General features: G+C 32.8%; 1 protein-coding gene and 1 long non-coding RNA gene across 2 annotated transcripts in view; one reads left to right on the top strand and one right to left on the bottom strand.

Moving 5' to 3' along the window:
* Window positions 1-23,277, top strand: part of pio (zona pellucida domain-containing protein piopio) — a 65,376-nt gene that overhangs the window by 24,986 nt on the left and 17,113 nt on the right. Inside the window, exon 4 of the mRNA XM_076411521.1 lies at window positions 4,286-4,518. Coding sequence (XP_076267636.1) covers window positions 4,286-4,518 — 233 coding nt within the window. The remainder of the gene's footprint in view (window positions 1-4,285; window positions 4,519-23,277) is intronic.
* On the bottom strand, window positions 18,933-23,216 carry LOC143200826 (uncharacterized). The gene is made up of 2 exons (XR_013006823.1): window positions 23,096-23,216; window positions 18,933-19,109 (listed from the first exon to the last, which is right to left on the bottom strand). It is a non-coding gene; the product is annotated as an uncharacterized LOC143200826 (long non-coding RNA).

The following is a 23,277-nucleotide window of genomic DNA, read 5'->3' as shown; positions in this document are numbered from 1 at the left end:
CATTGTTTATAGATATATAGGGCAGTTCGTATAAGGAATAAGAAAAGTAATCTGTAAGATTGCCTCATTTAACCGCTCCTTATTTTCAAATGATATTTATGGTAAACAATCAACTGTCGTAATTTGCAGAATCTAATTTTGTTCAATGATTTATTTGCAAGAACCTTTACAATAATTTATTGTCTATAGATCTTCGTAAATAAACGTGAAGATCTCTGTTCATTTCTAAAAATAGTTCCACATTTTGCATGCTTATATATATTTTTTTATTAATTTTACGACATGTAATTATGTTGCCTTCCTGGTCCTTGACTGAGCATTTTTATGTCGATTATTATTGGTTTGCTCTAACAATTGTTTTTTTCTTCACAAGTAATTATTAATTCATTTGATTTACTCAGTATATTTAATGTTTATGAATTTACACCTTTAAAACCTTCACACCTTCAATTATATCACTATGTTATACCAATATTAGGCTTATTTGTTTTTCTAATTAACTATTTTATTACGTAAATCATATTTAAATTCCAATTTTATATCCGCTCTCACTTTCTTTTGATTTTTATATTAGTATATCTTATATTAGGACATTGGCAGATATAAATAATGCAGAGAAACTTTCTTTTTTATAGGAATATTTGCTTTGGTTTATAGGAATATTCAAAGCATACGCCAACTGCCAGGAATAATTGATTAATTTTTTTTTGCTCCTCTTATAGTTTTTTCGATCGAAGGGTCGGTCGATGTCGAAATAGAAATGCACATCTTGTTGTCATAACAGGTGTTTATATTTAGATATATATTGCTGATCAGAATATTATTTAACATCAATGCAGTGAACAAAAACCAAAAAACATCTATACAGAGACTACCAACAGCTACTGATAAACTGGGCTGGACAAAACAATGGAAAATGAAGTTAGATGAGCTAAAGTCTGTTCGTATCATGTTCGAATTTTACTAACAAAAGACTAAACAGCCCACCAGTCTGATCTAAAATCAGGTGTTATAAACCAATATGGTTATATGGTATAGAGCTGTTGGACTATACCCGAGATAGCAATGTGAATAAGATTCAAGTATTCCAGAATAAGGTATTTCGGAAAGCAGTGGACATACCTTGATATGTATGCAATAAAGATTTCCATCGTGACCTGGAACTTCGATACGGTCCAGAAAGAAAACAAAAGATTCGCTGGAAAACACGAAGCCAGGCTACACCTTCCTGAAAACTCGGAGGCGCTTCAGCCACTGTATGAACGACGCTCTTTTCCTAGATTGAATAGGACTAAACCCAGGAGGGGTGTCATCAATTAATATCAACGGCTGACTAATAAAGAACACGTTAAACTTTTGTCGTTGCAGGTTGTCAATGTCGACCCATCCTAATTGAAAACCCTTATATTATACGATTATTACAACATGCGATGTTTTGCAATATTTTTCATTGAATTGTTGTGAACGCATTAAATAAATTGGTCTGCGTATAATTATAATTGAACGCCTCAAATATAATTGTATTTGAAACCATCTCATTAATATTTTCTATCTGTAAATTTAGTATTAATCAATGTTTATTATTTCGATTGAGGATAATTTTGTTGCGTAAATTATATTTGAATTTGAAATGTGTACTAACTTTCTTTTTATTCTCGCGCTGAAACGCTCTCAGCTACGATAGAAAATGATTGAACCAAGACAATGAATTATCTCAGTAATCCATCCTAAATATTGTTGCGAAACTTTCGTTTTCGTTCGACTATTTTGTTTCTAAACAACATTAACCCACTTCTTTACGCGCAAAGGACGTATCTCTCTCCGTTATTAACAACCAAGCTTGTCTCGAAATAAGGAATCTTCTACAAATGATTATAGTATTGTGTAAAATATTACAAGTCACTGGAATTTTCTCCGAGAAATGTTGTAACTGATATTTGTAATTATTTATGATGTCGAGTGTACTGATAACACAATACAATATCTGTTTCAATTTCCAACAAAGAATTAACTATATACTTTTGAAAGTAACTGCATTGATACTTGTATATTCATATAGTGTTCCTTAATAACAGTTTAAGATGTGTTACGATGATATATAATATTATTAATTGTTATAAACAGACGGGTGTCTATTTGCATAATATTAATGGTGTGAAACATTGAACCAAAACATATCACTTTTTTTGTTCTGGCCTAAAACCGGGTGGTGGAATGCATGACGTATACCTGATCGCGGAGACCTGCCTCTGGGCTTACCAATACACTAAACCGAAACCTCTTCATAGTTGACCCCCGTGGGCGCTACTGCTACTGCTTTAACTTTGCGGCTAACCGTAATGGCCTAAAAGTTATGACTGCAGCGACAGATGAGGTCGTTCCAGTTTGGAAAAGGGGAGGTTAGCGGTGACGCGGTACTAAGCTCCCAGCATGACCACCAGCTCGCGAACAAGCGAGTTTTCAGAAGAACTTTAGCTGAGTTGTTGTTTGTGGAAGGATTGAGATATGAAGTGCTTGATTTCTGGAGTGTCAGTTTCCGTGTGAATTTGATTATTTCTAACAAACTATGGAGCGTTTAAGATTGTCCTAATGAACTTATTTTGGAAAACTTGAAGCCGTTTCACCTGGTTGGGTGTAACAAACTTGAAGTAGCCATTAGATCCGTAGAAGAGCAGATTTTCAGGGGGTGCAACCTCCAGAATTTGAACCACTTGACCGCATGATCGAGCTGCTTCTGTAAACGTTCTTGAATGGTAACCTCGAGCTTAGAGGCCGTGAAGAAAGCAGTGCCGTCCGCGTAAAATGCGACGTCAATGTGCTCTTTCCTCGGCAGATCTGAAATAAGGCTGGGGCTAGCGAGGAAGCTTGAGGTATACCAGCGTCAATTTGTTTTCGACTGGAAAGTGAAATGATCCTGATCTTGACCTGAAAACATCTGTCTGATAGGTAGGACTTGATGAGAGTGGTTAGGTCTTCAGGGAGGCCTAACCGCACGTATTTTGCGATCAAATCGTCGTCCCAGGCCTTGTCGAAAGCTTTGGTTTGGTCCAGGAGGTCTTCTGCAAACTTTTTACGTTGGTCAATAGCCTGATGGATGTGTGCGGCCAGACGGGTGGATGATGGATGAATGATTGGTGAGCGCGAAAGCCGAATTATTCGTCAGGAATAATGTTGTTTTCCTTTGTAAAGGAGTTGAGAACCTAGAGTATTGCCACAGTCTATTGTGCGTTGAGACATGCTATTAAGAGGGAACCGTATATAGAATTCCTTAAACTTATTATGGCTCATTATAGATTTACCAATGAAAATTCTAATGATAAATTGATGGCTATTGAATCCCATATTTAATTGACTTTTTCGTGATACGAAATGCACCATGAATGATGAATTATACGAACGCAAAAGGCTTGGGATATGAATTCTGATCATTATCTCATCGTTTTTACCCTGACATAATTAATAGGCGATCAATTGGCAACGGCAACTCAAACTAGAGTTCTAAAGATTTAAAATCAACTATATTCGCCATTACCTAAGAATAATTGACAGATCAATTGAGCTGGCCATTTGATTTGAAAGGCAACCACATATTTATATACACCAATATTACAGAGACGATATTAAGACGACTCAACAGACCTTTGGAACTAGTGTAGTGTGGTGTTAAGGCACAAGCAGGGTACAGTGCCCAGTACATGTTAATATTAATGGATACAAGTTGATGGAACCTAAAAGATTTTAAAGTTAAACTATTTTTCGGTTTTTAGTAATTTAGGATTGCATACTATTACTCATTGATACCACCGAGAGATTATTCAATAATAATGTTTAGGAAATTTAACACTTCTAAATTTATAAATAAATGTATACATCATTGTATTAAAATTTTTGTTTTTTTTTACACATAACATCAAAGCATCAAAACTGATATAAATAAAAATAAATAAACGTTTTGCAGTTATATTTTACATCATTTATTGTCGTAGAAGCCGTACTTATACAAGTTTTCCCTATCCTGATAAAACCGCAAATTTAATAAAGAGGTTTTAGAGACTACAATAAGTAGAAAGCGACTGACTAATGTGACATTAGTTTCTTACTGAAGGAATGTTTTAAATCATGCGATTTAAAATAATACATGACATCATGCGAGATACCTATTCTAACAACGTTGAAGGTTCCTGTTCTGATCGGCTGTTGTTATCTCCGCGTGTTCGCCAATTCATTTTGCTTTTACAAAAATGTTTTAATTATTTTAATATTGACGTTGATTTTTTTGTTACAGCAAGGGACGAATTGCAGGACTCTAACGATGTGTTCGACGCCGATGTACGGGTGGACTGTAACAGCGACGAGATAGTTGTTAATATAGGAACGAGATCTGGAAGATTCAACGGGATGGTGTATCCCAGAGGTTTGTCGAAGAGCACGCATTGTCTCAACGAGTGGATACAGCGAAAATCTCCTATCACGTACACTTTGCCACTGAGGGGTTGTAATACCATGAGTACCGAGCTGGTAAGTTTGATTGCTGAAGATATATTACTTTGCTATGTTGCTTCAAGCTGTATTATTAATATATAGCCCGTCCAAACAGACAGTCGATGCACATCAAAATATATGCTGACGTCAGCACGTCACTGCATCAAATTTAACTTTTCGTTTATTTTGACCCTGACTTTGGCATATAATAAAATATTAATATAAATAAAATAATGTCAGTTAATTATACAGCCACAATAGTTTATAATGCAGGGTTATTTTGTTCTATTTCCATTGAACTCTTCTTTTCCACCGTATCTATGTATTCTAGACGCGTTTTTTTTTTTCATTTAATAGTATTTCCTGGAGGCTTAGTCCACCTAATTAATATATCCAAGTAACATATTTTACCATTTCATCGTGTTCCCATTTTTCCATTTTACGTTTCTTTGATACCTGTGTATTTTTTGGATAAAATTCTATTATTTCCTCTATATATTTTGATTTAATCATTGGGTTCTATTCTGAACAATTGCACGTATTTATACACATGAATCTTACACATTTTAAAATATGATTTATACAGTACAGTTATCCTATATTAATTGTCTCCTCTCTCTCTCATCCCGTCAATTTGTCATTGATAATTGTCAGCACTGGGTCATAAGCCCAAATGCCTAAAATTCAGTTCAGTGACTGTCTCTTTCATTATTCGAATCATTATTCAAATGTATTACGAGATCATTTGAAAGCCATAATACTCTGCGTTCTTATATTATTCAGCCATCTTATTTACAGTATATCTATTTTCAGTTCTAAAAATGTAAATTACAAAAAAAAACACTATATTTACTATGTAACAATTTGAAATAGTTCACTCCTCAAAATGGTATCTTCAAGGCTTAATTTATGTTTTGCAAGCCATTGTCCATTCCCCATACTTAGTCGATTCACTTCCTCGGTTTTTTTCCATCAGTGTGCTATGCTACGGTACACTGTCCATAACAATAAGTAATGGTTTCTACAAGTTCTTCAAAAGTTGATTTTCAAACCAATTTTCAGTTTTTCAATGATAGTCACACTTGGACTTGAAGGAATACACTAACTCTGCTACAGGAATAAAACCATTTCTGTCTCCAACATGAATAATGATATATTTGCTTTGAATTATCAAAATATATAAATTTTACCTTTTACCATTAATTCTTGTTGACTTTTATATTCTTTTTATTAGCGTTTTGCCACCAATGTCCCAATGTTTCATTTTCGAATATCCACGTTTCGTCTAGACGCTCAACTTGAAATGACAAATCTTCCTTAATTTTATTATTTTAAAAATTGTATTCTTTTAGAAACAATGTCTGGAAGTTCCATCAGACCTCTTAGTGAGTTATCTTTATACCAATTAAAGTCAGTGATGCTTCCTGGTTGTATATGAAGGGATGATTTACATCCTTCATATAGCTGCATATCTCTATGTTTTCTAAGGACACTTCCCAGACTATTGGTTTTCTCGAAAATAATTGAATTAACTAATATTTATATCGAACAAAGCAGTTATTATTTTTATACGTTTCATAACTTTGATCTCGAACAGAGCTAATATTAAGGTTGTCTTGATTCATCATCAGTCACTTGTCCACTATTTTGAATATTTTGAAGAATTTTGGAGACATTTACACCTTTCGACGCATTAAAAAATATTATCTTTTTTGCCAGAATAAAATATAAATAAAAAATTCGCTCTGAGTTTAAAACGAATTTTAAATTTCTACAAACCGCAATTTCAACTAATAGGTCAATTGAAAAGTTCCCGGTCTGATACATGAAATGAAAAATTAAAAAATATTGCTTTTTGAATGGGAAAAATACGGTTGAAGTAAAAACTTGGCTTGATGGCGAGATTTCGGACACTGCCCCAGGAATATTAACTATCAAGGATTGGTATGTTAAGTTTAGATGTGGTGAAATGATCAGCAAATACGATGAACGCAGTGGAAACCCAAAAGAGGTTGTTACTGTTGTAATGAACCCGATTTTACGTCGATAAGTGAAAATGGATGAAACATGGCTCCGTCATTTCACTGTGAAGTCCAATCGATAGTCATCCTGCGTGGACTGCACACGATGAACCCGCTCCAAAGCATGGGAAAACGCAACAGTCGGCTGGCAAGGTTATGGCGTCTGTATTTTGGGATGCGCATGGAATAATTCTCATTGACTACCTTGAAAAAGGAAGGATCATCAACAGCGACTATTACATAGCGTAAATCGCTGAAAAACGGCCGCATTTTGAAGAAAAAGGAAGTGCTGCTTCACCAAGACAATGAACCGTGTCAAAAATCCATGCATTGGGCTTCGAACTGCTTCCTCATCAACACTATTCTCCAGATCTGGCTCCCAGCGACTATTTCCAGTTCTCGGATCTCAAAATAATGCTCCCTGGAAAAAAATTTTCGTCGAAGAGGTGTTCGCCGAAACTGAGGCCTATTTGAAAGCAAAGGACAAATCGTACTACAAAAATGGTATCGAAAAGTTGGAGGGTCGCTATAATTAGCGTATCACCCTTGAAGGAAATTATATTGAATAAAAAAAATAATTTTGTCAAAAAAATATGTTTTATTATGGTAGGTTGGGGACTTTTTAATTGACCTGTTAAATTTAACGTCATCTATGAGTTGCACTAGCTATTTTATTGGACGGGCTCTATCCTACTTTTTGGTTTCTCCTTTTACACATTTGCACATTTTTTACCATTTCTGTTAATATTATTAAATTAATAATATCTTCTAAAAATGTTCCCAAACAAATATAAATAAAACATTTCAATTACTATATAAATCACAGTATGATGTATTTTTGTTACATACAATTCTTATATGGATTTGTTTCAATAAAACACGTTACAATGAACGGTAAAACCGCTGATGCAACGATTAAAAAAAGGATACACGCAATAACGTAATGCATAAAGCATATTTTATATGGATATTTTCCCATTTACCCGTCGTGAAACACAAAATTTATTGTACTGTAAACTTAATTATGTTTAGTGTTGAATTAGCCATTGTATAAAATTCCTAGTCATTTACAGTTCTGCGAACAATCACACAAAACACCTTATTCGTATTGATGTCAGGTGATAAGTACCATTACCAGTTATTTTCTGATTTGTAGATGTTAACCTTTAACATCTTTGTATGTCAAAATGATACGCCACTAATATCAGAAAGGCTCGTTGGTTGGTTGGTCTAAAATAGCACAGGCACACTTTTTTCTACATCAAATTGTTTTGGCCTTATTTAAAAAAATATGCATTATATATACGATTATATTCATTATTTTTAGCTGAATAATAGAGATAATTAACAGGTTAATTGAAAAGTCCCCGGTTTGTCATAGTAAAATACATTTTTTGACAAAATTAGCCTTTTTATTCAACATAATTCCCTTGAACGGCGATAAACTGATTATAACCACTCTCCAACTTTTCGATACCATTTTGTAGTACGATTTTTCCTTTGCTTCAAAATAGGCCTCAGTTTTGGCCATCACCTCTTCATTTAACGAACCTCATTTTTTTGAGACCTAAGAACAGGAAATAGTCGCTGGGGACCAGATCTGGAGAATAGTGTTGATGAGGAAGCAGTTCGAAGCCCAATGGATGGATTTTTGACACGATGCATTGTCTTGGTGAAGAAATTACGCATTTAAGTAAAATACTGAAAGAAAAACGATCGTTGCGTTGATAAATCTATTAAATCATAAATAGAAAACTCGGAGAAGCTTCATTCCACCGGTATAATACCCAAACACTGCCCCTTGTGATTATTGGTTGTTACAATAAAAAATTAGGAAAAGATGAATGAAAATAGTGGCTAGCATAGTGAAAAATACTTGAAAAAATAATAAACTTAATAATTTATAGTACTAAATATACGTAAAATTTTCCTATTCACAGTAGATACGTAAATATAAAAAATAAAATTATTTTAATATGGCCATAAACAAAATTGTTATGTAAAACATTATGTTCTTGTCAATTAACGGTCAAATCAACCAAGAAAATATTGAATTTTACGTGTTCGGTTGAGGTTTTTCTAACGTGCCACTACTTTCAAATTATTGTTACGTTCACTTTATTATTTAAGAGCCACCACCTTCAAGTTTTAACACTTAAAAGCGTTGGACTATTTCCAACGATCCTTTTCGACGAAATAATAGATTTAAATTTAAAATTATATATTGTTAAGGCTGTGTACGTGGGTTGGTCGATTTATATTTTATATATGCGAGACAGCGTTATCATAGAGCTTGTTTCAAGTGATTCAATAAGTAATTACTGAAAATTGTAATGAAAATAATTTTAAAAGAAAAGAATTAATTTTTTTAAATAATAGAATATGGTATAATCAGAAAAACTTTTCGAATTTTAAAATGTTAAAAAAGGAGGAATTATTGTTCATACTTTAAAAAAATGTTCCTGATTATTGTGTTGGATATCATGTTCCAATATTTGCATATTTGCTTATTTACACAACCTTCTAAATTATAATAAGCTTAGTCATTGAATATTATGTTAATGGATCGTCACTCTGTTAAAAGAACATTCACTTTCTTAGCAAATTCATACTGCGAGCATCTTGTATAGGTGAATATTGTACTAAGTATCAAACTCTCCTAATGCATGTGTACTGTATATTTGGCTATTTTGCAGAACTTAAAAAATGACTACTTTTTGAGGGTACATTCTAATAGAGGATTAGATTTTTGTTTATGTTTTCTTATTTAACAGCTCGTATGACAAAAATTTTTTTTTATTATATTATGTGTAATAATCTACAGCTTCTTATTTATTGTTTTAAATATTAATTACATTTTGAGAAGCAAGAAGCGCTTTTGACTCTGTATTGGTATCTATCTAATCGGCCAATGTCATCTTTCAATAGAAATGCCAGTAGGAGATATTCTAGTTGATATAATCACCGAGTAACAGGGAGGAAACTCAATAGAGGTCTAAAAGCGCTACATCCCATATCTAGATGGGGTTATAATCGGCCATTTAAACAATTTGATTGGTTATTTTAAATCTATTATAGGCATCTGTAGAGAAAATATTTTGCTGTGAAGACATTTGATCAGTTCTTTGATAACATTTGCCATGCATATGCAACTCATGACATTTATGTTTGACTCTATGTTTTCATAATTGTTAAGGCATGTATATTTTTGGCTGAGTGGCCTTACGCTACAACATATTGATTTGGATACTTAGACAAAATATATTCCTTTATATAAATTCACCCCTTAAAAAATTGATGCTACTTTATAATAAGCATATTTTTAAAACACAACGAAATTTGACCTTATTCAAATGTTGATGGACTTTACGATAGAGTAAAATACTCCATTGTTCCATTTGAACAAAATATGTTCTAGGTATAAACCTCTATGAAATAGTTTTATAACTATCGTCCATTTGTTGGTAAGATAAAAAATAGGTTAACTTTTGAAATAAGTGTCGGGAATTTTTTAAAATGCAAACAATATCTCATTATTTTTCTTTCTGTAAACCTGATTACATTTCTTAGAAAGAATATGCATGAAGACGAACTAATTTTTGTTATAATTTAATCACAAAAATGTAGAAAAACGGTAAAAGCGCTGTTCTTTACTTAATAATAAAAACAAACGCACCGTAGAAACGGAGTGAACCAATCACATGTCTTCGCGACTTTTAGCAAAACGGTTAAAACAAGTAATAAGCTCAAAGTAGTTACCTCTAGTTATTGACGTCGCGAAACATTTCTTTAAAATCTCCTATAAAGTTAAATCTCTATTTTCTCTGACGATATAATAATAACTAATGAAATAACAAAATTAAATAACTCAGAAGAGTCACGAGTACAACAAAAATGGACAGGATGGGAAATAAAGGAATAAGAAAAGTCCTCAATATTGAATATATAGAGTATGTAGAAAGGAGATAAGTCAATTAGTGGGAATACTTACAACGATTGGAAGAGGGAAACATGGATGGAGAAGAGAAAAATCATAGGGTGACCTACGCGTACCTGGGATGAATCACAGGAATACTTTGGTGAAAAGAATGAGGAAACGAGAATTAGAGACACATTTTAGAAGAGCGAAAGAAACACGACCGAAGCAAGAAGATTGAGCAAACACTAAGATTTTTAAACTAATGTGATATAACAGGACAATTGAAAAGTCCCCGGCCTGACACATAGATGGCGCTACTAGAATTAAATTCATATGTTTTTTAGTTAGCTCTAACCCTCAAAAGATGCATGTATAAATTTGATAGCTGTCGGATCATTAGTTTGTGAATTATAGCACTTTGAGTGAAGCAACTTTTGCTATTGTGAAAAAATGGATAAAAAGGAATTTCGTGTGTTTGCAGTACAAAATCGCCGAAAAGTGACCGTATTTGAAGAAAAAGAAAGTGCTGCTTCACAAGGCAATGCACCGTATCACAAGTCAGTGAAAACGATCGCAAAAATCCATGAATTGGGCTTCGAATTGTTGAACTCTCGTTTCGTCATCCACAATATTCTCCAGATCTGGCCCCCAGCGATTATTTCGTGTTCTCAGATCTCAAAAGAATGCTCGCTAGGAAGAAATTTTCGTCGAATGATGAAGTGATCGCCGAAACTGCGGCCTATTTTGAAGCTAAGGACAAATCGTACTACAAAAAGGGCATCGAAAAGTTGAAGGGTCGCTAAATATAAGTGTATCACCCTTGAAGGGAATTGTGTTGAATAAAAAAAATTGCCAAAAAAATTGTTTTACTATGGTAGGCCAAAGACTTTTCATTTGATCTGTTAAGCTATGCAATGAAAATACGTTGTTATTATTATAAACAATTTATTGAAACTGAAACCGTCTATTATCAAACAGCGAGAACTTATAACATGTTATTTTATATTATGTTATGTTATTAACATAAAATTAAATGTCAAATGTATCATAAAACTTTTGCATTCTAAGATTTTTGCAACAACAAAATCAAAATACGTTGGTGTTTTAAAAGGTTACTTTTTCCGTCGATAAATCATACTGGTTGTTCAGACTCTGATTTTGAAATAGATGCTAATTTACATTTTTCAACTTCACAAAAGCTTTATGGTCCACTTTCGTTTCTTTATTAGATCCGTCTATTCAATCAAAAGTTTTTACGTACGTTAGTGTGTCACAGTTGGAATCTGTTATATATTTTCGCGAAAAATATTATATAAACTGGTTTTACAAGAAATCGATCAGCATTTTGAACAATGTCTTTTTAAGTTCTGTTAAGCAACACTGTATTTACGTCCGACTGACTTAATTATTTACAAATTTGATTAAAAATAATTAATTTAAATAAAACACTCAACGACTCATAAAAATCCTTTCACTTGATATACTTGATATATTTTATAAGTCAAAACAAAACCAACCAAACCAAGTCAACTGGTTAGATAAATTGCCGGTGATATCTAGATACTTTGTGTTTGATATTATTTTCAATAGCTCAGAAAGCAGGTCATGTGAACTGTTGGCAAATATAATTAACAAAGTTATTAATAAATTAATTGCTTACATTATTCGATTTTTCTAGCGTACAAAATTGTGTTGAATTTGATAATATTTTTCACAGATTTTTTCCTCGTGATTATATATTATACTTCAGTTGGAAGAGGGTTAAAGAAGAAAAATAAGGATAAAAAGATTGAACTGCCACCACCAACTGCAAAATTTATACAGTGTATTTTTTAATTAGTACATTATAATTAGTCGTTGCCGATTAACTTACAATTTGTCTCTACACTGACTTAAAACTAGGTAAATATCTAGGAAGACACAGTGGTCCTTACTTAGCATCTAATAAAACAAAATAAAAATTAGTAACACTTTTTAGTATTTTTACCAGTTAGTACACTTCATTACACAAGATCTACACCGTTTTATTCGTTTAAGTCTGACTCTTAGCTTAGTGTTTTTCAAGAACTTTGGTGTTAACATTTTTTTTATTAATCTCCTAGAACGTCAACAATCTGCCCATGGGCAATAAGTATTATTATATGATCTCAGTTATATAATATAACCATCCTGGCATGTAGAAGATCACTTCAGTAAGTTATCTGCTGTGCAACTTATAATCTAAATCTTATTCTAGATACTATCCTAACTTATTCTAAAAACTATTCTAGCTTATTCTAGAGATTATTAAATCTCACTCTATGACTAGTTCGTATGGTAGTTTGCGTTTGAGTCTATGAACTATACTGTCATCGCGCACAATTAACTGTTTTGCGAGTGTATTGGGATGCACTAACAATCTTTCAGAGTACTTCGCACTAATACTCCGAATCACACTCGTTATGGGTTCAATGGGGTATCGTGCTGAATCAGTTTGTTTGAAACGTAATATGGGGCATCGACGATGACTCACAACACTTTATTCTGGAACCTCTGGAGGATATCTATGTTAGATATGCTACTAGTACCCCACGGTTCAATACAATAGGTCCAAATGGGACAACTTGACGTACAGTATAGGTGCAATGTTGCTTACTTCAGAGATTGACATATTTAGCGGTCGCCATTTTACTTACAACATCTATCGAGCTTTATTTTCTGCAGAACACACCGATTATATATGAAATACCAGCTAGAAAATACTTCAGCTACAGGTGTCCGACATACCAATTACAAATTACATTTTTAATTATTACTGAATATACCAAATTTATAGAGATTTCACTTTTACTTTAATGGCTTGATATTTTTTAAATTCGTGATCATAACGTTTACGCACATTCTAAAGATTTATAATCCTTATTTCACCAAGAGACGGTACCAATGAATCTCAAATTGCCTTTCACTGAACGGCCATATCCTCTAACTTTACGATTGCCATGCAAAAAAACGCGATTACTCCTTTTCTGATACCAGCAATTTTAATTACACTTGACCGGTCGTAAAACAGACGAAATAAAAAAAACGTTGAAATTATATCACGACTCGGTAATCATAAATATGCGACGTCGAACTGTAATTTAACCAAATCACTTCCGTAATTAACAAAAACACGAACCGATGAGTCTGGGATGCCTAATAAACTATTCTCGTTTTTTTCCCTCGATCTAACGGTTCGTAATTACCCATCGCCATTGAACATAACGATTCTCACGTCCGTTTTTTCTGATCCAGGCGAAAATATGCGAGACCAAAGATTGATTAGTGCGTTATTAGCGTGCATATACGTGCTAATTAAGATATACTTAATCTTGAAAACCATTAATAAAGAGAACTGATCCGTTATGAAGCACATGTATTGCACAGGGGTCGAGAGGTTCTGGCTCCCAAGAATGGTGTTACTTAGAAAAACTATTAAGCCGAAGTAACTACGTTAGATGGAAATATAGTTTTGTGAAAAAAAGAGTCGATATGAGTTTTGAAATTGAATAGGACAAAATCAATCCATGAGAAAGAGCATCTTATTCCAGATCATCGATGTGATTTAAAAAACAACATCAGGATTGATCAGATTCACAGAAATTAGCTAATTTTACGTAGAATACTTTGTTTATTTTATCACGTAAAAACTGTAAAATAACTGTAGCCATGTTATTGATTCTTTCTTATACTCCTATATTTCATTATTTTATATGGTGATATAAAGTTAAAAAATAAATACCTAATCATTTATTTTTATCGTTTTTTTTTTTCGATACTGTCGAATCATTAGTTTGTGAATTATAGCATTTTGAGTGAAGCAAATTTTGCTATTGTGAAAAAATTGATAAAAAGGAATTTCGCGTGTTGATAAAGTATTGCTTTTTGAAGGGAAAAAATACAGTTAAAGCAAAAACTTGGCTTGATGCCGAGTTTCCAAAAAAACACAAAATGATTTTGTATGACCATAAATTGAAATTGAATGAAATAGCAGACACTCTAAACATATTAACTGAACGTGTATATCGTATCATTCATGAATATTGTGCAAAGTGGGTGCCGCGCTAGCTCACTTTTGATCAAAAACAACGACGAGTTGATGATTCGGAGCAGTGTTTGAAGATGATCAAGCGTAATAAACCCGAGTTTTTGCGTCCATAGGTGACAATGGATGAAACATGGCTCCATCTTTTCACTCCGAAGTCCAATATATGAACGCGCTCCAAAAGCATAGGAAAATGTAACCGTCAGCTGGCGTCTGTATTTTGGGATGCGCATGGAATAGTTTTCATTGACTACCTTGAAAAGGACCAACAGCGACTATTACATAGCGTTATTGGACCGTTTGAAGTACGAAATCGCCGAAAAGTGGCCGTATTTATGTACCGTATGTATCACAAGTCAGTGAAAACGATTGCAAAAATCCATGAATTGGGCTTCGAATTGTTGAACTCATGTTTCATCATTGACAGTATTCTCCAGATCTGGCCCCCAGCGACTATTTCCTGTTCTCAGATCTCAAAAGAATGCTCGCTAGGAAGACATTTTCGTCGAATGAAGAAGTGATCGCCGAAACTGCGGCCTATTTTGAAGCTAAAGACAAATCGTACTAGTTATAATCGTACTAGATATAAAGTTAAAAAATAAATATCTAATCATTTATTTTTATCGTTATTTTTTTTAGAATTATTCATAAAGCAATTTCCTAGATGTTTCATGAGTATATTCATTGACATAGAAGTTTAGTATTTTACTTAATAATATTTAATATTATTTTTTATATAAGTATATCATTACTATTCCTTATTTCGAAAAAAATAGGCAGATGAGGACGAAGGATATAAATATAATATGCAATATTATGTAAATTATAATAAATATCTGAAATAATAATATAGGATATTTCCCTGCAGAGCTATACGGAGTATATTTACATGCCGACATGATTCTTATTCCGGTATGAAGTAACTTTAATAATAACTTGCTTCACATGCAGAGGCAGAAATAAACAGGCATTTTCTTAGCAAAAAACACCGTGACAGATATGTTATATTCAGGGAATTTCACCAGAAAATACTTCGTCGGAAATATAAAATGAAATAATGTTTAAAAAAATCCAAAATCGAAAAGCAAAAACGATGAGTCAGTGAAGCACAAAGAGCTTTGCCCGTCTCGTAACGTTTTTGTACTGAGGTCAATGTTAATATTATGTTATTGGACAATTTACAGTTACCAGACTAAAAATAATTTGAAAACTTGGCTCGATCTAAATCTCTTAACCCTTTTTGCTCAGTTTTGATTGGTAAAAAAGAAAATGTCCAAAACCGCAATGTAAATTTGATGTGGTCTCTATCTCGTATGATTTAAAAAGAGGTCCCGAACAAAATAAAAATTAAAATAAAAGAATCATTCATTTATCCGTTATAACAATATTATTAAATAATGTATTTATATTAATGACAGTGTTGTTCATTATGAATTCCTTCCGCCCAGGCAAACTGTCAATAAGCAGTATTATTTGAGCGCCATGGCTGGTTTCGTGAATCATCCAGGCTACTTGTCTCAAGAAGCCGGATTTATGGGCCGATAAACCTTGACTTTTCATCATCGATCATCACGCCAGACTTACAACCGCTTCGAGGACATATTTCAGACGTTTTAAGTCGATTCGTGAGATCAAAACAAGATCGAAGAAGACTTTAAAGTAATTTTCAGAAATCGAATTCACTAACTCTTCTGTCACAAGGACTGGAAAGAACGTTGGCTAAATGTTAGGCGAAAATACGAAATATTATTGTAAATATTTTCCAGATTCGATGGTTTTGACATTTCCTTGGGTAAAATAATATAAATTAGTATATAAAGTGTTAACTTAATTATATGTATTAGTCCAAATCCCATTCATTTTAGAAATGTCTTCAATGGTGGGGATTTCATTGGTTGGGACTAACCCTAACCTCGCATTTACTGACCAATTAAATTTATACAAAACTGAAGGTATTATAATATATATATATATATATAGAAAACCATCAACAATATTTAAGCCAAAGAACAAAACCTACAATGTTTTGCATCGCAAAGTATTACAATAAACACTATTTTTGAAATATCTTTTAAAATCATTTATTCTAGTTCGAATTAAATATTCATAGCTCATTCAGAGGAAAAAGCTCGAAATATGTTTTTGCAATAAAAACCGCAGTACGGCAAGAGGGGGAGGGGGTTCCTGTTCGAAGTAACTTTGCATTGGCTTCGGCATTTTCATTCAGAGTAATACTAACATAAGATTTTAAATTTATCAAAACAAGCAAAGTGTCAAAACAACCTTTGACCGTTCATAACCTGTAATTGTTGTCACTAATGGTTCGAAGAATTTTGCAGACATTCGACAACCGGACGACTTTTGTATGTTGATTGCGTAAGAATAATATGAGAAGGAAAATATTGTATGATTTTAAAACGAATTTGCGATAGGCAATACGTTAAACATGTTGATGACGTGAGTTCACTGGTATTTTGATTTATGACCATATTATATACCATAATATTTTCAGTTTTGCAATTTAAGTATATAGATAACGTAATAAAATGCACGGTAATCTTCTAGGCCGCCTAGCTGATTCCAATTAATCGATTTTCAATGATATTATCATTACAAACAGTTACAAGGTATAACGAGCGCTTGTTTCATATATATTCTTATGCACGAGCGTCGGTTGTTTTGGAAGAAAGAAGACGTAACCTTGAATGTGTTTAAAGGAAACGCTCCATAATAGGAACATTACCACAACGACAATATAACGCATAACTGCTGTATTAAGCTGTATTATATAAACGTTAAAAAAAGGAACGTTTCGAAACTGTTATGTTTATTGACGCCCACTGCGTTTGTTTTACAGCCCTGAATACGTGTAGCTAGCTAGTCGATATTGTCTTTTTTTTCTTGCTGTTTAAATAACTAATATACGAAAACCGTAATAGGCTTTCACTTATTTACCGGCTATAAGTCTGCCGAAAGTTTCTAGTAACTATGTTCTTAATCATAAATGGGCGTTCAAGCCGGAAAGTTTTCCGTTCTTGCAATTTTCTTAATTTGTTAATTTTCTAAGTACCTTCTACAAGGTATTAGGAAGCTGAAAAAAAGAGATTTAGAGTGGAAGTTATTGTGCCATGCAACAAAAGTAATCTGATCAAAAATTAACAAAACTTTCGAAAGAGAACACAAACATAATTTTAAATATTTATTATATAATAAAATTAATAAATTAATTAAATTAATAAATTTAATTAATAATAAAAGTATTTCGTTTCTTTTTTATGTTTTGTTGCAAATATATGTTATTTTCATATAAAAACCTCCATGGATTTGATTTAAGCAACTCAATACACTTGAAATGATGCCAACGAACTGACTTTGTGAGTTTAGGGTTTGGACACTACTCCGATGATATGATATGGTAATTATGATGAGTTCTGAAGAAACTTTGTAGGTGCGTTAGAGTAGATCGGTCTCTTCTACACTATTTTGTTCATCATTTTTTCAGTCATTTTATTTTATGTCCATTTTATTCTTGGTTTCGTGTTTGTTATCATGGTTAATTAATTCTTGATACTTTTGTTTAATTCCATTCTTTTTGTTCATTCTTGTTATTTTTCTTGATATTATTTTAGATCAGTTATTAAATCTCTTTTTCTTTTATGATGTCTCCCATTCTTCTGTCCTCACCTGTTTTGTTAATCGTTTATTTCGTATTAGTTTAATGGCCGTAAATAGAAATAATGCCATTGGGTAATATAATGTTATGTAGTAACCAAAGAAAAATGTTTTCTTATTGAAAAAAAAATTACATGAAGCAAATATCCTTGAAACTGACGATTTTCTAAAGAAAATGGGTTTTAAAAAGTAAAAAGTACATAACGTTTTCATAACTATGCCATGTTCTCTTTATATTCTGTTAAAATGAATTTAACGACTTGTTTAAAATAACATACTTATAATTCAACTAACAAAAGAACCTGTTTACTAATAATCACATATCAGATTCATGTCAGTCAGACTGATTTTATTAAGTTCGTCCTTAATGTTTCACACACTTAAAGGTCAGTCTGTTCCCAAAAAGTACTTTCATTGACGGGAAAGGTCGTCGTTACATTTATATATATATATATGTATATATATATATATATATATATATATATATATATATATATATATATAACGATCGATTATAATGAAAATTAATAGGAATTGTTGTTAAATTCTGTAGATGGATGTAATGTGATTAAAATAATTCAGAAATACTAGGTTCTGTAATAGTGATTCTAACATATTTTTCATATCATTAACAACCCACAATTTGTCTAATTAAATTGGATTAACGGATACATAAAAATGGTACACTTACAATTTGTTTCTACAATGACTTAAAACTAGGTACTTATCTAAGAAGACACATTGGCCCTTGCTTATAAAATAAAAAAGTTAGTAGCAGTTTTCAGTGTTTTTACTATTTATTACACATCTGCGCAAAATAACATTGTTTGATTCTCTTGAATCTGCGTCATAGTTCAGTGTTGTCCAAGAGTTACAAGAGTGGAGTCAATCCTTATCTTTCTTTGTCTTGGTAGAAGTAATTGTTCCTATAGTATCTGGGTGCATACTTCATCTGAAATACATGTATTTCAATTTCATTATCGATGTAGATTTTAATGTAAGAGTGACTATTAAACTAAACGATTTGGAATTGCATCTTGGTTAATCAATATTTTTCCACATTTGGGTCCTTAATGGTCGGTCTGAAATGCTAAGAATAAACCTTCCTGCTCGAAAATTTTATGTAGAAGATCATAAGAAGTTTCTTGAAGTTTATCACTATTTACTTTTAAAAGAGGAAGAAACGTTAGAGCAGAATCCCTTTGAAATTTTATTTGAACCTTCACATCCTGGAAAATAACGTTCCTATTATCTTTTTGAATTTAAACTAACATATATATATATATATATATATATATATATATATATATATATATATATATATATATATATATATATATATATATATAAAACACTTTTATTCGCACTATATCGAGTAACCAAGTTTTAAACTCTGAAGACGACAACCTTGCTTTGATTTGATGAATTTGAAATATGAAATTTACGATTTACATGTAAATATTACATTTATTTTAATAATTCAAACTATGCACATATATCTGTTTAAATATATATGTAATTATATCAAGTACTTTTCCTTGGGTTGCATTCCTAGCAACTATAGCTAACACGTACAAGTCGCTGTCGGTTTTTCATTAACCATGCGTGTTGTTATCATTATGAGAGACAACTGCTGGTCGCAAAATTAAAATCCTATTATCGTTACATAACGAAAACTGACCTTATAAGAAAGTGAAATTGCCTGGGTGTTTTAATAGTCGATATGCTGGAAGTAGGTTATGATTGATTATAAAAAAATCTACAATTTATTTATTAAAACGTTTGTAATCAGATGCAAATATTATTAATTTTATAAAAGTACATTGAGATTTTTTATTGCATTCAAATTGTTGCTTTCGGTTTTCAGTTTGTTAATAATAACCATTATTATTATAGATTTCCTATTAAACATTTGAATAGATAAAATACTAATTTATATATATATATATATATATATATATATATATATATATATATATATTTATATATTTATACTTATATAATAATATATGATAGATACATTGTAATAAAGATGTATTAAGATAAGTGCGATTACTAAGATTTTAGTAGAAATAAAAGCAGACAATTTAAATACTCACTATATTAAGTCAACAAATTACGAAACATTGACGTTACTTATCGTTTCCTATACCATAATTTTTTTCATTCCTAACCGTTTTTTATTTTGGCTCCCTTCGAATTGATTTGGGTTATTTATATATTATTTCACAGTTAGAAAATGGGTATTGTGCTACCAAGAAGCTTAGCATACCAATCCTTGATGGTTGATGTTCCTGGGGCAGTGTTCGGAAACTCGGCATCAAGCCAAGTTTTTGCTTCAACCGTATTTTTTCTCTTCAAAAAGCAATATTCACGCGAAAACGCGCGCGCGTTATCAACACGCGAAATTCCTTTTTATCCATTTTTTTCACAATAACAAAATTCACTCAAAATGCTATAATTCACAAACTAATGATCCGAAAGCTGTCAAATTTATACAAGCTACTTTTGAGAGTTAGGGCTAACTAAAAAACATACGGATTTAATTATAGTGGCGCCATCTATGTGTCAGGCCGGAGACTTTTCAATTGACCTGCAATTATTCCATATTGGCTCACTATATAAACCTTCTGCGGACTTATTTAAAAACTAAAATTAGCCAAATCTATTCAGCAATTCGCACATTTTAGCGGGATTAACCAACATAATCCACCACAGTGCATTTTTATTTTAATTTTAACGTGTTTAAAAACCTGGTTTACATCGAAGCTAGCGTTTTATGGTGAATATTCGTGCGTTTAAAAAGCAATGCCCTTTTAAGGCCGCGGGCACATCTTTCGTACCGTGTGGGTACAGCCCGTGTGGTTCGTTAGCGTTCAAGAGCAGACAAAGAACCAATGTGACTCGGAGACCGCGACCGGTTTTTCGAATTCTTCTTCGCCGTTTCGTTCTTTTTGGATTTAATGAAAGGACGATAGCGACTACTTCACGTTTGCCTGACCATATCCGATTTTGTACTGAGGATCGAGCATTATAACAGATCAATTGAAAAGTCCCCGGCCTGCCATAGTAAAACACATTTTTTTGGCAAAATTTGTTTTTTTTATTCAACATAACTCCCTTCAAGGGTGATACACTGATTATAGTGACCCTCCAACTTTTCGATACCATTTTTATAGTACCATTTGTCCTTTGCTTCAAAATAGGCCTCAGTTTCGGCGATCCCCTCTTCATTCGACGAAAATTTCTTCCAAGCGAGCATTCTCTTGAGACCTAAGAACAGGAAATAGTCGCTGGGTGCTAGATCTGGTGAATACGGTGGATCTTTGCCATCGTTTTCACTGACTTGTGACACAGTGGATTGTCTTGGTGAAGCAGCACTTCCTTTTTCTTTAAATGCGGCCGTTTTCTCGACGATTTCGTTCTTCAAACGGTCCAATAACGATATGTAGTAGTCGTTGTTAATGGTCCTTCCTTTTTCAAGGTAATTAATGAAAATTATTCCATGCGCATCCCAAAATACAGGCGCTATAACCTTGCCAACCGACTGTTGCGTTATCCCACGTTTTGGAGCGGGTTCATCGTGTGCAGTCCACTCGGATGTCTGTCAATTGGTCTTCGGAGTGAAATGATGGAGCCGTGTTTTCTCCATTGCCACATGTCGACGCAAAAACTCTGGTTTATTATGCATCATCATCTTCAAACACTGCTCCGAATCATCAACTCGTCCTTGTTTTTAGTCAAAAGCGAGCTCGCGCGACACTCAGTTTGCACAGAGCTTTCTCATACCCAAATATTCGTGAATGATACGTTCAGTAACACGTTCAGTTGATATCTATAGAGTGTCTGCTATTTCATTCAATTTCAATTTACGGTCATTCAAAATCATTTTGTGGATTTCGTTATTGTTTTCGTCGGTAACAACCTCTTTTGGGCATCCAATGCGTCCACAGCATACGAATCCTTGATGGTTGATGTTCCTGGGGCAGTGTTCGGAAACTCGGCATCAAGCCAAATTTTTGCTGTATTTTTTCTCTTCAAAAAGCAATATTTTATCAACACGAGAAATTCCTTTTTATCTATTTTCTTCACAATAACAAAAGATGTTTCGCTCAAAATTCTATAATTCACAAACTAATGATCTGGCAGCTGTCAAATTTATACACACATCTTTTGAGGGTTAGGGCTAATTAAAAAAATATATGGATTTAATTGTGTCATTCTATGTATCAGGCCGGGGACTTTTCAATTGACCTGTTATAACAACTTTGCGCATCACTGTTTGTACATCCCATAACTCCTTTGACCTTTTGATCTTATTACCTTCGACATTAAAAAACAAACGTTGCTGTTGAATAGTCATAGTTCTGAAGATGGACATCCATATTGCTAACACAATAACTAGAATTCAGTTGCGCAAACATTTCTAACGATTCTGATTTGAATTAGTTGGTTAAATTTGCATACATTATGGTCCATCTTAGATGTAGAGACACGCGGTGGGATCTTATATCATCAGATATTGTGTAATTGGGCGCGAAGTAGAAACATATTCGGCAGTAATCGGAAAGAAAGTATTTTGCGAATATATTTATCGCATATAGTTGATTTCCTGTTTTTTTTTTCACTTAGTGCGATTGAAAATTGTTTATAAAATGAGATCGTAAGGTGTTCTGGGAATATTAACCTTTCAGACCACCTACACGAATCCTTGATGACAAATCTGGGGGCCGCGTAAGATTAAATGTATTGTTAAGAGTTTATCAAACGTGGCCCATTTATTAAAATTATGATTATTTAGTTATATTTAGGGTTTCGGTGAATGGAGGTAAAACGAAATGAAACAGTGGTGGATTACATTATGTGACCGTTATTTATTGAAGTAATATAAAAATGTGGAAAATACAAAATAGATAAAAGGGATGGTAGCGGTGTTACCTGGTGACGAGCTTTGGGCTGTCGATGGTGGCACTTCTAAACCAAACGGTAGTCGATTACTGAATGATTGGAAGTATCCTTCAATAACATCTCAGATAAACGTCTGGGGGTTGCCAGTTATTCGTTATCGGGTTCTAGTTGGCGCTGCTGGCACCCCGCTCGTGTTCAACATCTGGGATTAT

Source organism: Rhynchophorus ferrugineus, unplaced genomic scaffold (genome assembly GCF_030347505.1).
Source record: "Rhynchophorus ferrugineus isolate W39M unplaced genomic scaffold, kcgeb_rfMv2 rfM8, whole genome shotgun sequence".
Taxonomy (NCBI): domain Eukaryota; kingdom Metazoa; phylum Arthropoda; class Insecta; order Coleoptera; family Curculionidae; genus Rhynchophorus; species Rhynchophorus ferrugineus.
Note: the sequence above shows the minus strand (reverse complement) of the source record. Positions and strands in the feature narration are given on the sequence as shown.